At 48.3% G+C, this 17,621-nt stretch overlaps 1 protein-coding gene across 2 annotated transcripts in view; it reads left to right on the forward strand.

Annotated features, from left to right (window-relative positions):
• The window catches only part of oca2 (oculocutaneous albinism II), a 131,228-nt gene that overhangs the window by 99,513 nt on the left and 14,094 nt on the right, over positions 1 to 17,621 (forward strand). The window contains exons 23-24 of one of the 2 annotated variants that reach the window (XM_057338257.1): positions 1,809 to 1,902; positions 9,755 to 10,645. In XM_057338257.1, the coding sequence (XP_057194240.1) occupies positions 1,809 to 1,902; positions 9,755 to 9,803 (143 nt within the window). In that variant the 3' untranslated portion in view covers positions 9,804 to 10,645. Of the gene's footprint in view, positions 1 to 1,808; positions 1,903 to 9,754; positions 10,646 to 17,621 lie in introns of those variants that run through there. The other variant, XM_057338256.1, reaches the window with a different exon arrangement.

Genomic DNA, 17,621 nt, shown 5'->3' on the forward strand with positions numbered 1-17,621 from the left:
AATGTCAATGGGAATACTTTTCAGAATCAAATAGAAAAATATATTCCTTATTAGAATGTTCAAAATAAAACTAAAAGAGAGATTATTGTTGGCAAAGCATTTTGTTAATGAAAATGCTGTGTTTTTTGGAGACCGCCCAGCTTTTAAAGGAATAGTTCACCCAAAAATGAAAAAAACTGTCATTATTTACTCACCCTCTTGTCATTCCAAACCTGTATGACTTACTTTCTTCTGCAGAACACAATAGAAGATATTTTGAAAAATCTTGGTAACCGAGCACTTCTGTTGTATGGACACAAAACCAATGCAAGTCAATGGGTCCCACAGTTGTTTGGTTACCAACATTTTTGTGTTCTGCAAAAGGAAGAAAGTCATACAGGTTTGAAAGGACAAGACGGTGAGTAAATGGTGACAGAATTTTCATTTTTGGTTGAACTATCCCTTTAACCTCATCACACAATGTCAATTAAATCTATGGCTTTACGGAATACAAACAACTGAAATCCATCCAAACCAACCAAAAGACAATTGAAATGCAGTTTATAGAGTCCAATGCAATAATAAATTTGTCATGATTCTGCCCTCTCTTGTCATGCTTTTTGAGCTGTCATAACAGACCCACATTTTGTGTGGAGAGAAGCATATTATTGTCTGTCAGGACATAATATGCATTCTCTCCGGTGTCTTGTCTCTAAGCCCCGCCACCTCGTTCCCTCGTTACCTTCCCCTTAGTGTTTGATCCCAGTCACCTGCCCGTCACCCTCCCTATGTAATCATCCCTCATTAGTGGTCCCCTTTATGTAGTCCCAGTCATCTCTGTCCCTTGTTGGCTCATTGTTCTTTGTACCGTGTTCGTCTTGATCCCTGTCCAGTTGCTCTGGTTCCTACCTCGCCTCGCCTCGCCTCGCCTCGCCCTGCCTCTCGCCTCGCCCTGCCTCTCGCCTCGCCTCGCCCTGCCTCTCGCCTCGCCTCGCCCTGCTTCATCCCTGTGGTGTCCTTATTGTGAGTTTTGTTTGTTTTTGCTTTAGTTCTTGTTTTGCCCCCTAGAGGGACGTTTTTTGTTTTTCCTTTTGAGAAGTCTTTTGTTTATAGTGTTTGTTCCCCCATCGTGGGTTTTTGTTTTACCTTTTAATAAATTTCCGTTAACCCCTTCACTGCTGTCTGCGTCTGGGTTCTGACCACTTATTCCTGACAAAATTGCTCACCATGACACAGTTTGCTAGTCATAAGACATATAGGTGAGAGTTGTTTTACAGCTGATGAAGCCACGTGGGTGAACAGTGAAACGTCTTCAATAAATGGAACAACACGTCTAGATGCTCTAGAGTAAATTTTTAGACATGCTGTTGATGAAGTGGTGACCCCTGTTCTTCATCAGGAAGCTATCACGCCTTTAATTTGAGTTGGGACAGAAATCCCTTAACATGCCATGCATTACCAAAGCAGGTGCTACAAAAGAAACGCTTGTTAAATCACCTCTGCAATTTAGCACTGAAGGTCATTTCTAATATTCTAAAAGGAGTGATTGCACAGCGGAAGACTTGAAATTGCAATCAGCATAACAAAATCCGCTGTACATACTGGCACAAAATCAATATTCATTTATAAAGATCTGTTTATTCAGTGCTGTGTTTGTGGAATGCGAATGTGCTATTTAAACGTTTACAAATTCTCAGAAAGTATATAAAAAGTATAAAGTAAACTATACACAGCTGTGAAATAATTCACTGAGCAAACATGTTTTCATTTAATAATATGAAAGCCTGTTTAGTTATTCATTTTGTTTGCGTTCTTTTGTGTTCCCAAAGGAAATGGGACTCTGATTGGAGCATCTGCTAATGTGGTGTGTGCAGGGATTGCCGAACAACACGGCTATGGATTTTCTTTCATGGAATTCTTCAGGTAATGTGTTTGGCACAAACTTATACTTAAAGGTTCCACCTCTCAAAACATTTTTCTTCAATTTAAAGCTTACCATTGCTAACAGCAAAGTTATTTCAGGGTTTTGGAGCAAGTGTTGACCATGCTTATGAAGACTTTGTGGTTGTGGTGCTTTTTTGTCTATTGACTTCTTAACAACCCACATACATGTACACACACATACAAAACAAGTTGGTTGCGCCACAACGCTATATAGGCTGATAAAACATAGAGGTCACGTTCTCAACGTATTTGTCTTTACATGTTTGGGCAAATTCCATGTAAATCAAATATTTGTATCATGTTCTAAAAATATCCCCGAATTTGCCTCTTTTTAAGAAGTGACAGATCAGGTTTTAGAGAGACTCTTAAAGCAGCTTGATTTCAAGCACTCTCTGGCGTATCAACAAATACATCTGAATGTGGAAAAGAGCCGCTCGCTGATTACCTCTCGACGAGAGTCTCACAGAGACATTCACCGTCTCTTTTGATTCGGCTCTCCCTGCTTGTTACCACCTGCTCGAAGGAAGTGATTTCCATGCAAATACAGATGCATACGGATAGCTGGCATTCTCCCGGCTGGTGGGAAGTTGGTGGTCAATAGTGAAAAAGAGGAACTTGAATGCACATCTGATTGGACTGCAAAATGCTCTCGGTGGGAGACAATAGGGTCTTTCAAACACGATATATGGAATCCAAAAAATAAGTTTAGACATGCACAGAGCCAGAAGTGAAGCCATGCACTTATCACAGATATTTGGGGGATTTTTGGGATATTTTTGGTCAGCATGATGTCAAGCTAATATTTTGCTCCTTGGTTTGATGTGAATATCATACACTCCTAAAAATAAAGGTTCAAAATGTTCTTTGTCAGGCTTTATGGTTCTTTAAAGAACACAAAAGGTTCTTTGTAGTGGAAAAGGTTCTACTGGATATCAAAAAAGTAAGCAATAGACTAAAGACTTTAGGAAACCAAATGTAATTCTTCTGTGGCATCACTGAAAAGAACCCTTTCTATCTCCTTTATTGTATGCATGCTAACTTCATATATAAACATCATGTACTATAAATTCTGATTTAATGAAACAGACTTGAACCTTTTTCTATTGAATCACAAGTTTTTGTGGCTCGACAATCCATCTTCATTGAAAAGCAATCACCTCACTATCTGTTGATTTGTGGTTCCTTAGCTTGTCTGTCTAAGTGGCCGTGGCATATTTGAGCCCTGTAAAGGGAGAAATCGATGGCATTAGACGGAGCCCGTGGTCCCTTGGCTCAATGCGGGGAAGGAGTGGGGGCTCAGTCTAAACTGCAAATCAGACAGGGAGATAAGGCTGATCAATTCAAGCTGATCTTGAGAGCGAATCCAATCTATCCTAGTCTCAGCAAGAACGTTGGGTTCTGCTTCTCTCTTCACATTTTGCTGAACTGCTGCCAGCCAGTTTCCTCCATCTCTGTAACCTCTGCTAAGCCACAGACTTGTTCAATGCATTCATTCTTTGGCTTGGATTCTTGGAATCCCTCCGTCCTATTTCCAGGGACCTGCAACTGTCCACAGACAGGTAGAGCAGCTGGCCTCCTTGCGGCTGAGCCAAGTGGGGATGGACCGGGGGCAGAGGGAGGAGGCAATCGCCTGTGGGATATTAGTTTTTTTGCCAGCGCTGGGAAAACAAACAGGGTGGCAGCAGATGTTTGAATAATTGCTCATTCACCATTAACCTCTCTACTGCCTGCATTTGACTGCTGAACATATTCTGCAGCACTTTAGGTGGTGTCCCAGAAGTCTATGAATGGCTTTGCAGTCCTTAGAAGAAATTTACACTTCATATAGCCACTTTTTATTTTCCGGCTTCATTTGTATGCCCTGTAATAGTTAGAACTTTGTGATAAATGGGTAAGATCTCAGCACAGGCTGTAATTGGCTGATTGGTGGGTTGCTATTGGGATGAAGGGGACATGGAGGCTTTCTCTGGCACTTTGGTTGGAAACTAGTGATGGAAAACCACTGAGCTTGACTAGAGGTCTATTTGAGAAAGCAGCTGAGAATGTTACATAATGGTTCTTTCCTGATTTGTAAGATAACAACCTGAGCATAGGTTTTTAAAGCATTGAGATTTCAAAATGTGTGCCTTTTAAAATAGTTTTTTCCCCACGTCACCTTAACAAATCAAGTGCACATACTTACACAATCCCTGTATTTTATGCAAGTCTTTCTGCACTTATTTCTTGATAGTACATCCAAAACTAAGTTTGTTATTTAGAATATGTTCTATTTTTTGGTTATCCAAGTGACTCCAATGGGTTAAAAAGAGCTTATTTAGTGATAGATATGCTGGGTATTCATGAATAAAACCCAATCAGCGTGCTAATTCAAACATTCTGTTTTTTTGACGAAATGAGCATATCGTTGCCATTTTTTTTTTTTGTCAAAATTGAGTTATTCTTATTCTGTGACAACTTATTTACATTTTGTAGATTTTGGAACTTTTTTAAGAAAACAAAAAGTAAAATGGAATGCAAAAACTTTGAAGCTCAGAAAAAACGCTCAGAATGCAGATAGAACTTTATAATTGGAAGGCGACGTATGGCAGCTAGTCACATGCAAAAACAAATACAATTTAAAGGCATAAACTTCTAGATTCATCCATTGTTTTGGACTTATTTATAAATGTGAAAATAAGGGGCATTCACATTATTGATGATGGCTATAATTTTTTTTCTAAATTTAAGAACATAGCTGAGTCCACACCACAACTTTAACAATAAAGAGATGGAGGAAAAATATAACTTTCCAGCTGATAAAACATCCAAACACATGATAAAATAGTTATAGTTATCATTATTGTTATCGTCATATTGTGAATAGTCCTTGTCACGGTCCTGCCTTCTTGTTCATGATTTTCTAGTCGTGTGGCAGGATCGTGACAGGTCCCTTAGGTTTTGTGTGAGAAAGCCATGGGGTGTTTATCTTTTGACACTCCATGTGTTTTCTCGTGTCTTGTCATTGGTCCCACCCCTCTTGTTTCCTGTATTGCTTCTATGCCGTGTCTAATGTTCCCCACCTGCCCTCGTCAATTATCCTTCGTTTGTCTTTCCTATTTAATGCCCTCATGTTTCATTGTCCTCTGCTCTTGCGTTGTATGTACTGTGTACCCTGTACTCGTGTGTACTTTGTGCTTACCTGTTTGTATTTACCTCTCGTCGTTATCTCTGTAAGTAAGTCGAGTCTTGTATATATCCCTGTCCAGTTTAGGTTTTGTTTCTCTCCGGTTTTGCCCACACGTGGGAAGGTTTTGAGTTTTTCATTTAAGTATTTCTTAGTTACTTTGTCCGTCCCCCATTGTGGGTGTTTTTGTTTTGTATTTATTAAAGTCTTGCTTGTTACTCCGTACCGCTGCCTGCATCTGGGTTCTTCACCACGCAAACCGTGACAGAACGCAAGAGCCACTACCGAACCCAGTAGGCAGCATGAACGCTGGATGTACCCACCTAGCTCGCCTCCTCTGCGGACTTTGCCAGGACACATGGCGAGGAACCCAAAACTCCAATGAAGAAAAAAACCTCAGCAGAACCCAGGCCCAACCAGGGGATTCCAGTTCCCCTCTGGCAATAGCTCCTGCCTTTGCACAAGCTCGACAGTGCTTGCACAAAAAGGCTAAAAAAACAACAACTTAGTAATAAGGTAAATTTATAGATTTAAGATTATCATTAATAATCTAATAGCAGTTGAAATTTTGTTTGTGGGTCTTGTAATCATGTCTTTTTTTATGAATACATCTTTTATCAACTGGTAGCCAGTTTTAATGACAGTCAAAATGGCTTTGTGCCTGTAACGCATTTATTTTAGATCATGGCTCTGCTTCCTTTAGTCATGTTTTTCTTGGTCCTGTAGCAGAGCCATGGCAAAGCCTTAGGTTATATGTGAGAAAGCCATGAGATGTTTGTTTTTTGACATCTCATGTGTTTTCTCATGTCTTGTCATTAGCCCCGCCCCTCTCGTTTCTTGTATTGCTTTCCTCTCATGTCTAATGTCCCACACCTTCCCCGTGTAATGATCCCTCATTTGTCTCTCCCTTTATATACCCTCTTGTTTCTTTGTCTTGTGCTGTTGGATTGTTCTGTACATGTGGATGTTCGTGCTCGTGTTCCTGTGCTCGTGTTGCTTCGTGCTCTCGTGTCTTTGCCTTGTCTCTCCCTACGTTTGTATGTTAAGTGAGTTATGTTAGTTTTGCTTTAATTTCTGTTTTGCCCCATAGCGGGAAGTTTTTCTTTGCCCTTTGATAAGTCTTTTGTTTATAGTGTTTGTGTGTTACACCCCCTCGTGGGTTTTTGGTTTGTTTTATTATTTAATAAACTTCTCTGTTAACCCTTCATCTCTGCCTGCCTGCATTTGGGTTCTTCCACGCACCGTCGTGACAGAATCCAACAGCCCAAAATGAACCCAGCAGGCAGCACCTCGGCCTCTACCAGGCGGGAGTTGGCCGATTGGTGGCAGACAACGTCAACCCTGATCCAGAAGGGTGACGGCCCGATTCCACCCCAGGGCAATCAACCTCTGGCGGAGTATGCCCGGACATCTGCGTCTCGGAGGGGCTTTCTGCCAGAGGCGCTCTTCAATGCATTCTTCCTGGCGGGTCTCGTCGAACCTCCTCCTCGGGCCATTCGCGAGAGGATGATCCGAGGATCCTTCCAGGAGCTGCTGAGTGGCCTCCCCATCAGCTCCTCTCCTGACGCTCCACGCTCCTGCCTAGCGTCCATCCCGGAAGGTTGCGTCATGGGTGTCGTGGCCCCGGGGAGTTCAACGGCAGCCTCTCCACCGTCCACCAACCTCGTTGGCAAGTGGGGGAGGCGAGCGTCCTGGGGATCCACCTCCGAGGAGTCCCAGCCAGAGCCAGCCGTTCCGTATACCTCCTTCCATCACCCGACCACCAGCCGGGTGGCTAGGCGGAAGAAGAAGAGGCAACGGCGGGCAGCGTGGACTCCTACCCGGCCGGTGCAGCCGGCGTCCAGCCCGGTGTCCAGTCTTGTGTCCAGTCCGGTGCAGCCGGGGTCCAGTCCAGTGCAGCCGGCGTCCAGTCCGGTGTCCAGTCTTGTGTCCAGTCCTGTGTCCAGTCTTGTGTCCAGTCCTGTGTCCAGTCTTGTGTCCAGTCATGTGTCCAGGCCGGTGATCCAGCCGGCGTCCAGGCCGGTGATCCAGCCGGCGTCCGGTCCGGTGATCCCGCCGGCGTCCGGTCCGGTAATCCAGCCGGCGTCCGGTCCGGGGATCCAGCCGGCGTTCGGTCCGGTGATCCAGCCGGCGTTCGGTCCGGTGATCCAGCCGGCGTTCGGGCCGGTGCAGCCGGCGTTCGGTCCGGTGCAGCCGGAATCCGGTCCGGTGCAGCCGACGTTCGGTCCGGTGCAGCCGGTGTTCGGTCCGGTGCAGCCGGAGTCCGGTCCGGTGCAGCCGGCGTCCGGTCCGGTGCAGCCGGCGTCCGGTCCGGTGGTCCAGCCGGCGTCCGGTCCGGTGGATCAGCCGGCGTCCAGTCCGGTGGTCCAGCCGGCGTCCAGTCCGGTGGTCCAGCCGGCGTCCAGTCCGGTGCAGCCGGCGTCCAGTCCGGTGCAGCCGGCGTCCAGTCCGGCGTCCAGTCCGATGTCTAGTCCAAGGTCTAGTCCGACGTCCAGTCCGGTGTCCAGTCCGGCGCCCCAGCCGGTATAGCAGCCGGCGTCAAGCCCTGTCCAGCCGGCCTTCCAGCCGGCGTCAAGCCCTGTCCAGCCGGCCTTCCAGCTGGCGTCAAGCCCTGTCCAGCCGGCCTTCCAGCCGGCCTTCCAGCCGGCCTTCCAGCCGGCCTTCCAGCCGGTCCCTAGTCCGGCAGCCAATCCGGCCCCGGGGAGACCCCCAGGGTCAAGGACTGTTCCCCCCAGGACTCCTCCTAAGTCCCCTTGGACTACGCACCCTCAGGTGCAGCCGGGGACTGGGACTTCTCCCCACCCCCATGGACTGCCCCCTATGGGCTCTGGTTTGGCCCCTCCCATGTTTGTTGTTTTGGTTGTCTCACCCTAGTCCCTTTGTTATTTTGTCTTGTCTCCCACTTATTCTGTTCTCCAAGTTTTGTCTGGTCTTGTCTTTGTCTCAGTCTTCCTTGTCTTGTCCATCTACCCCTTGGTGAGCACCTGGAGGTGCTCATTAAAGGGGGGGCTTCTGTCATTGCTCTGCTTCCTTTAGTCGTGTTTTTCTTGGTCCTGTAGCAGAGCCATGGCAAAGCCTTAGGTTATATGTGAGAAAGCCATGAGATGTTTGTATTTTGACATCTCATGTGTTTTCTCATGTCTTGTCATTAGCCCCGCCCCTCTCGTTTCTTGTATTGCTTTCCTCTCATCTAATGTCCCACACCTGCCCCGTGTAATGATCCCTCGTTTGTCTCTCCCTTTATATACCCTCATGTTTCTTTGTCTTGTGCTGTTGGATTGTTCTGTACATGTGGATGTTCGTGCTCGTGTTCCTGTGCTCGTGTTGCTTCGTGCTCTCGTGTCTTTGCCTTGTCTCTCCCTACGTTTGTATCTTAAGTGAGTTATGTTAGTTTTGCTTTAATTTCTGTTTTGCCCCAAAGGGGGAAGTTTTTCTTTGCCCTTTGATAAGTCTTTTGTTTATAGTGTTTGTGTGTTACACCCCCTCGTGGGTTTTTGGTTTGTTTTATTATTTAATAAACTTCTCTGTTAACCCTTCATCTCTGCCTGCCTGCATTTGGGTTCTTCCACGCACCGTCGTGACATCCAATGTGTATTTTTTTCTATCTATTGATAGAAATGCCATATAATATACAGTACTTAATCGGACAAACTGCTCTACAGAGCACCTCCTTCGGAAAAAAAACATCACAAAATATTTGTACTGTGTCAGCCACCGTATGCTTCAAAAGGGAGGGGTGGAGTGAGCCGTTGGTTGGATACCGCAAAATTTTATACACTGGACCTTTAAAAAGTTGGTATTTAAATATAAATCAAACCTGGAAACACAAAGTTTTAGTGTCTGCAGGATGTAAAACAGAAATCTTAGGGGCGATTAACATTTTGCGTCTTTTGCTCGTGCAAGTTCCTAATTTTTAATGTAGACACACGGCAGCTGCGCGCAAATATGGAGCGACGCGGACAAAAATTGCAACACTTTCTAGGCGCGCCGCATCAGTTAAACTTTTCAGAGTGCCGCGCACGCACCACGGTCATTTGACTTGAGAAAGCAGCGTGGCTCGTGTTTACCGCACGATTTCAGACGCGAAATCTGAAACGCCCCTCAAGAAGCGAAATGAAGCAGTTTTTATATGTTAGCTCCTTACCCAAATCCAGTTGGGCTTGTAGCATTTATGCTAGCTTGAGTCCACGCTGTAATGAAATACAATATAACACATTCATTCAAATTATGCTGATAAAATCAATTATACAGAAAAAAATGCAACACATTGTAAAAATAGAATCCTTTTCATTAGTGATCTCACACATATGTGTCAGGGTTCGGGTCTAGCACCTCTGGGTTTTTGTCTGTCTTGTCTTCTGTTTTTGTTTTGTCGAGCACTTGACAGTTGCCATGTGCTTGGTATCCACGTGTGTTGGGCTACGCCCCCTTGTTATCCTATCTAAGTCTCATTATTGATTTCCCCGATTCACCTGGTTCTCCTTAGCTTTCCCTCTCCCCAACTGGTTTCTCATTTTTCCTTTCTGATTGCTTCTCCTTTTATTCCCTGTGTTTTTCGTTGTTCTTTGTCAGTCCGTTAGAGTTATTTCGTGGCGATCGCTGGCCTCTTGTCGTACAATTCCAGTCTTGTCTTGTCGGTTCCAGTTTGTAATTTCTTGTCTTGTCCAGGCTCCAGTGCTGTACTCACCTTGTCCTGTTCGTCCTGTCGGTGTTCTGACCATCGTCTCAGTCGACGCAGAGCTGTGGCTTTTCCTCACGGAGATTGTTACAGGCGAGTCATCCAGTTCTCCTCTGGGGTGCCTCTCGAGGATTCTACCAAGGGAGACCTTCTACTCGACTGTGCGAGCTGCGCACGGGGATTTCTGCATGGTCACCGCCTAACGGACTCTTGTTAACACCCGCTACTATTCAGTAAGGATCACCCCCGTGGGGTTAAGAACTCTGGCCTCTGGCCTTCCCGTGTCTGACTCGCTACAGCCGGTTTTCCGGTCAACTCTCCAGCCCGGTTGGGTTTTTTGTGGACTCCTGTCACCTCACTCGCCTTCCGCTTGCTGCGGATATTTTTTGGGGGGTTTTTTTGTTTAACGGTCGTTTGGCCGAGCGCTCGAGCCTTTTTGTTTGATTTCCCTGTCATGAACTGTTTTTGCTGTCTTTATTTTTGAGTGTGGGAGTTTTTGATTAAATCTGCTGACCCTGCTTTTGACTCCAGTGTCCTCCTTAACAATATAGATGACACTATACATTTGCATTCGCATGCAGGTGTGGATTAAATGTAAGCATAGTACATACACATGTATTTGCATCTGCATTTTCGTCAATGCTGAATTAATTAAATGGAGTCTATAGCAAAACACTTCCAGCAAAGAATCCATAAAAGCCATCGACTAGCTTTGGGGAAGATAAACATTCGATGTAACCAAAACACTTGAGACAACAGCGGCTGATTTACGTGGAAAAAGTCCTTGTTCTGTTGTTTCCAATAGCAGAAACCCCCGCTTTTGCAAATCTCCCATGTCATGTGATGTAATTAGCATTGCCATTTACAACTGCTGTGTCTCGATACCTCCGTTCTGTAGACAATTCCAAAACTGTGCTTGGAGACTGCAGGTGTGTAATCTCCGTTTGGCACTGAATCAATGACTTACCCTGTATGGTAAATCAAGAACAATGAGTCCCTTCTGCATGGAGCAGCACAGATATCCTTTAAGGTGTAGTAGTACACAACCGAACAGCTAAAGAGGAAATAATGGAGTGGATGATTTTCGCTGCCACCTTCTGCTTTAGAACAATATTAAATGAGTTTTGCAAGAATAAAAAGGTTTCTTTCAGAAGTTTTGTGGAGGGACGACTTTCCGGGGTCTAGGGCAGGCTGGGATATTGGAGAGAAAATATACTGGATATTGGAGCTTTTGTCAACGAGAATAGAACATACAGTATATGTGCATATCATAAATGTTATTTCAGCTTAAAACAGATCAAATAGCGAACTTTATTCATTTTTAATGGATAAATATCTTATGTGAACCAGTATGTAAATTTAAATGAATTTATGAAATGTTGAAATTAATGAAATGTTCTGAACTCCCTAGATTTTTGTAAGTATGCCTAAGCAGTACATACCTACACTGAAAAAAACAACTTGTAGGATTTACTTATTTTTTTATCGCAAGTTTTTGCATTCACTTTTGTAAAGTAAGTTTTACTCCTGAAACTAAGTAAAATCTACTCAGTTTTTTTTAGTAAATTTAATTTGAAATTATGAATAAATATTGCTTAATTTTTTTACCTGTATGTAATAAGAAAGTTATGTAAATCTAATTAGATAATTCTACATAAAAATTACTTATTATTCTTAAGTAAATAGAATGTGTTATTTTTGCGTAGGTTTGATTATTTTTTTTTTAGTAAATCTAACTCAACTTTTTCAGTAAAAGTGCAATTTTTGCTCACATGTATTGTATTTATATTAAAGTAAAACAATTTCCTCATTTTATTACATTAATTTAAAATCATATAAATATACTACCATTGTTGCGGATAACAAAAACAATAATTGGACTCAACTGTATCAAAAAGAATTTATTAAACGCTTAATAAAACATTATTGCAGCATTAAGTTAGTTTTAAATGTAACAATAAAATGCAAAACCATATAAAAACAATTACAAACAAACAACATCAAGAATGGTGGCTATTATAGCAAAACCATGTAACCAATTGAATCAATCTTAACACAGTATTACATGCATCAACATTAGTGGCTACTAATGGCATTAGTACCATTGAAAGCAATCCTAAAACAGTAACAGTGCGTGTGTATTTGTGCTCTGTGCGTGTGGAGTTGTGTTTTATGCATGTGCATGTGTGTGTGTGTGTGTGTGTGTGTGCGCGCGTGTGCGTGTGTGTGTGTGCATACTGTGTGTGCATACTTGCGTGTGTATATTGTGCTTTGTGCATGTGAAGTTGTGTTTTATGCATGTGGTAGTGTATGAGCCTGTGAGCGTGTCTGTTTTCTGTGTGTGTTCACTTTTTCTTGTTTAAACTTGTGTAGCTTTAATGTTTTGCTTATAGTCATTATGTTTCATGTACAGCTGCTTTGTAACAATGAAAATTGTAAAAAGAAGCCATATAAATAAAGTTGACTTGACTGACTTGACATGGTTTTGCAGTAATAACCACCAATGAAATCAATCCCAACACAGTATTTCTGCTTCATAGTATTATACTACATCAACGTTAACTTACCACAGTATTATTTTTCAACTGTTGATGAGCTACATCAAAGTACATGTTTTGCAAGGCCACATCATGCAGAAAGAAATGGAAGGTCACATGTCGATTCCTGAATTCAACCTAAAAAGTCTGCCACTCTGATGTGCTCAACTGACAGCTCTCAGTCAGTCTTCAGTCCTTTTGAACTCCCCCCCTCAATTTCCTGCAATTAGAGAAAAAATAATTAGTAAACCATATTGTGCTTGCATACATACACTCACAATTAAACAGTAGCTAAAAAATAAAAATAATAAATGTGAAATATTGACCTCTTTATTATATACTTTAGTTTTTTTACCCCAATCAAATATTTTCCCTTTAGGGAAGAAAACGTCTTGGTTACGGATGTAACCTCGGTTCCCTGATGAAGGGAACGAGACGTTGTGTCGAACCGACAGAATGGGGTTTGCCTTGAGAACCTATCATATTCTGAGTATTTAGAAAAGGCCAATGAAAATTGGCGAATGAAATTTGCATGCCGGGCTCCTCCCCGGATGTCCGGGTATAAGAGGGAAGCCGGCGTGCTCATTCATTCACCTGTTGGTCTGAGGAGCCTAAAGCATCCTCCCCCGACCGCTGGGGTGGGCGGCCAGTGTTGTGGCATGAGGGACACAACGTCTCGTTCCCTCCATCAGGGAACCGAGGTTACATCCGTAACCAAGACGTTCCCTTTCTGTCGGTCTCTCGACGTTGTGTCGAACCGACAGAATGGGGTTCCTATGGAAAACGCCACAGCACTGAGCCGCGTCACAATCTCTGCGGAGCGACGTTGACTGGCCTGGGCGAGTCAGACGAACACGCTAACGCGAAATTATGACCCTCCAGTGGAGAGGAAGGGGGACCCAGAGCTTTACACAAAGTTGGGAAGCCCCTGTCACCGGCCGTCACGGGCGGAGGCCTAGTTCTCTAAATGGCGAGAAGCCGCCCGGCACCGTACGGGCCACTGGGTAAGCATTATTCCCCCCTGGGGGGAAAACCCTGCAGAGGCCACTACCTATCGTAGGGAGGAATTAGTGGAGACACCACATGGTCTCACCATCAGGGGAGAACTCATGGGAGGAATGTGCGGACTGCAGGAGTTAACCGCAAGGTGGGAGTCCACCTGGGGAGGTCATGGGTTGCCAAGGTGGGAACCATTCATGAGGATACATCAGACGGAACAGCCCACGGAGGGGGGGTTACCACGTCTGGAGCACTAGGTCCGGTTAGAGCTATGTGGGAGATAACTCAACTGTTCCCCGGCCTAAGGGGGCAGGGCTGCTCTGCCCAGCCTGTCCCCTGGAAGGGTGCTTAGTGATGGATGGAATGCCTGTTCTTTACCCGAGGGGAAAGAAGTGAGGCGGGATCGCCACTGCTCCCCCCGGAGGGGGAAGGGCTTCCGCAGGCGTACGCCCTACCGGCTGCCGGTCCCACACCTTGCCAGGATGCGGGCTGACACCGGTTCCGCGCGTAGGTATTAGAACCTCACGGAGTTGTTAGGCATAGCCCAACCCGCAGCTCTGCAGATGTCTGCCAGAGAGGCGCCCTGAGCCAGTGCCCACGAGGGGTGTGCCTCACCCCCAACGGGCAGGGGCGAAATGAGATCGGTATGCCCTAACGAGGGCATCCACGATCCAGTGCGCCAGCCTCTGTTTGGAGACAGCCCTCCTGCTGACCTCCGAAACAGACAAAGAGCTGCTCAGAGCTTCTGGGCTCTGCGTGCGGTCCAAGTAGAGGCGCCGTGCGCGTACTGGACACAACACGGATAGGTTGGGTCTTCCTCCCCGGTGGGGAGCGCCTGCAGGTTCACCACCTGGTCTCTCGGGAGAGTGGTGGGAACCTTGGGCACGTAGCCGGGGCGGGGTCTCAAGATAACGTGAGAATCCCGGCCCCGAGTTCTAGGCAATCTGTGGACACGGAGGGTGCTTGTAGATCCCCTACCCTCTTGGAGGTGAGCGCCATGCGGAAAGCCGTCTTTATCAAGACTGAGAAAGAGCGGCAACCCCGAGAGGCTCGAAGGGGGCGGGGCCTCTTGAGGCCCGCCACCTAGGTCGCAAGAGGGTACGGAGCGCGGGTAAGGTGGTCACCCTCTCGCGCCCCTTAGGAACCTAATGACCAGGTCGTGCTGTCCCAGAGGCTACCCAGCACTTGGGTCATGATGAGCGGCCGTAGCGGCTACATACATTCCCAGTGTGGAGGGGGAGAGGTTACTCCCCCGTCTCTCTTGAGGACGGGACAGCTCGTACCCGACCGAGCAACTCCGCGGGTCTTCTCGCCGAGAAGAGCACCAGGACGAGAAGAGGCGCCACCTATGGGCGTATAGCCGCCCAGTGGCCGAAGCCCTAGCCTGAGTGACGTCCCAACCGGACCGGGGGTGGGTCACTCAGGATCTCCTCGTCCCGTCCAGACATGGAGACCAGGTTTTGCCTGGGATGCCGTAACGTGCCCCTTCCCCTGGGGAAGCTGTCCGCCAGGGGGAGCGGCCAGGGGGGAGTTGTTGTCAGAGCCTCAGCTCCGAGAACCAAGTCCTGGTTAGGCCGAAGGGGCGTAACTAGTACCACTTGATGCTCCTCTTCCCTGGCCTTGCACAGGCCCTGTGCAATGAGGCTCACTGGGGGGAAGCGTACTTCCGCTTGTCCCGCGGCCAGCTGTGCGCAAGGGCATCCGTGCCGAGGGTACCTCGGACAGGGAGTACCAAAGCGGACAATGGGTGGAGTCCGGGGAGGCAACAGGACCACCTGTGCCTGGCCGAACTGCCCCAAATGAGCCGGCTGCGCGGGGAGGGAGTCGCCACTCTCCGCGAGGCGTCGACTGACGAGAGAGCGCATCGGCTGTCTGGTTCAGGACGCCTGGGATGTGTGTGGCTCGCAGGGAGCTGATCACCTGCTGACTCCAGAGGAGGAGGCGTCGGGCGAGTCATGTTAGCTGCTGTGAGTGAAAGAATACGCCACAGCAGCTGTGCTGTCCGACCGGACCAGCACGTGCTTCCCTGCACGAGAGGTAGTAGCCTCCTCAATGCAAGTAGCACAACCAACAACTCTAGGCAGTTGAAATGCCAACGCAGGCGGGGGCCCGTCCACCGCCCCGACACTGCTTGCCCGTTGCACACGGCACCCCAACCTTGCAGGGAGGCATCCCAAAGGGGACCCCTGTCCGCAAGAAGGTCATGGAGACCAGGGGGTTAGGGTGTGTCGGCAGAAAAGCGTGTGACCATACGCCTGCTGCCGGTGTGCCACGCTCTCCAAGGAACTTGACTCTGCAGCCAGTGTTGGAGCGGTCGTATGTGCATCGACCCGAGGGGGACCACCCCCGCCGAGGATGCCATGTATCCCAGGAGCCTCTTGTTACAGGGGGACCGCTGACTGTCTGAGCTTCAGGCAGTTCAACACTGATCGGGCGCGCTAATCAGTCGCGCGCCTCAGGGAGGGTGCGGGCTTCCTCATCGCGGGTCTCGCGCCCCCCGGGGGGTGAGCAGGGCCGCTCGTGAGGACAGAGTAGAGTTCCATACCGAGAAAGAGGATGCTCTGCACCGGGGAGAGCTTGCTCTTTTCTCAGTTGACCTGTAGCCCCACCGATCTAGGTGCAGGAGAACCAGGTCCCTGTGTGTACACAACAGATCTCGAGAGTGTGCCAAAACAAGCCAGTCGTCGAGATAGTTAGTACCCGCACACCTCCTTCCCACAGGGAAGGAGGGTGGCTTCCACGACCTTCGTAAAGACTCGTGGAGACAGGGACAGACCGAGGGGAGGACCCTGTACTGATATGCCCGTCCCTCGAACACGAACCGTCGGAACGGCCGATGTAGAAGGAGGATCGAGACATGACGTACGTGTCCTTCTGCGTGATCAACCTGAAAGGCAGCTAAGTGTAGGTGCCTGTTCAGAACACACAGACCCAAGATAGGGCGCAACCCCCCACCTTTATTGGGGACAATGAAGTACAGGCTGTAAAACCCGTTGAACATCTCGGCTGGTGAGACGGGCTCGATCACTCCCTTCACCAGAAGGGTGGTGACCTCGGCCCGAAGTACGGAACATCCTAGCCTCTGACTGAGGTACATTGGATGCTGAACTTGGCGAGCGTGAGGCGACTGGATTGCGTAGCCGAGACGGATCGTCTTCCCTAGCCAGTCTGACAGCCTGGGAAGCAGGACAGGCTCCCAGAATGAGACGGAACTAAGGTACGATCTTTTTCATCGTCCCCCCGGGGGGTGGTTCGATGGCTAGCAGTACGGATTCCTTGCCAGGGGAGGTCCCCCGGGGAGGAGATCGGCTCTGCCGTTTTTCCTGCCTGGCGACTGTGCAGCTCAACGCACTGTCTGACTGAGAGTGCTGAGGGCTGGTGTTTATACTCGACATTGTGCTTTGCCATGACGCAACATCGAGTTTGCTGTTCACCGTCGTGCAGAGGGTGAGAGCGGCTGTGGTAACCCAGAGAGAGAGGAAACTCTCCTTCTTTGAGAGTAAGTGGGCGCCAGCCCCCCGGAGGGGGCCAGCAGATGGAGAGACGGGGCAGGATCCGTCCCTATCCGACTTCCCAGCGATGTGGCTGGGGTCGGGCCCAATGGTAGCCTCGATCCCCCTGAGGTGTTCCCATGACGGCCGCTGCGCCGCGGCTGCTGATGGCGATGGTCTCCTCTTCGCTGTCTCCTCCAGGGGGGCCGCAGAGCTGGAGGGCATTGAAGAGGACCAGGGCTGCTGGGAAGCAGACAGTGCACGGGACTCGACGGCCGAGGCGGCCGAGTTGCGGCACGGAGGACTGCTTCTTACTGTCAAGAACCCTCCGGGGAGGCCGCGTGCGGGTCTCGCGCGCCCCCCCCCGACGGGCGGAGGGTGAGCGGGGCCGCTGCGGCTCGACAGTAACACCAACCAGCCCCCCCTTGCGAGACGGGTACGTCGAGAAAGCGGACCTTCTCAGCGTTACTCATCTGCGCAAGGATAGGCCAGAGGAGTTTCTCATGGACCACAAGTGTGGACATCGTCCGACCCAGGGCCCGCGTGGTCACCTTGGTCGCCCGTAGAGCGAGGTCGGTGGCGGCGCGGAGTTCCTGCATAAGCGCTAGGTCGGTCTTACCCTCGTGGAGCTCTCTCAACGCCCTGGCCTGGCAGGAGCCATAGCGTGGAGAGAGGAGGCAGCTTGGTCCGCCGCAATGTAAGCTCTCGACACCAGAGATGCCGAGACACCACATGCTTTGGACGGGAGTCTAGGTCGAGCCCCCCCAGGTGGCCGCCACCTACGGGCACGAGTGCACCGCGGCGGCATACTCCACCTGGGGGACCCGACG

Source organism: Triplophysa rosa, linkage group LG7, assembly GCF_024868665.1.
Source record: "Triplophysa rosa linkage group LG7, Trosa_1v2, whole genome shotgun sequence".
NCBI classification, from domain to species: domain Eukaryota; kingdom Metazoa; phylum Chordata; class Actinopteri; order Cypriniformes; family Nemacheilidae; genus Triplophysa; species Triplophysa rosa.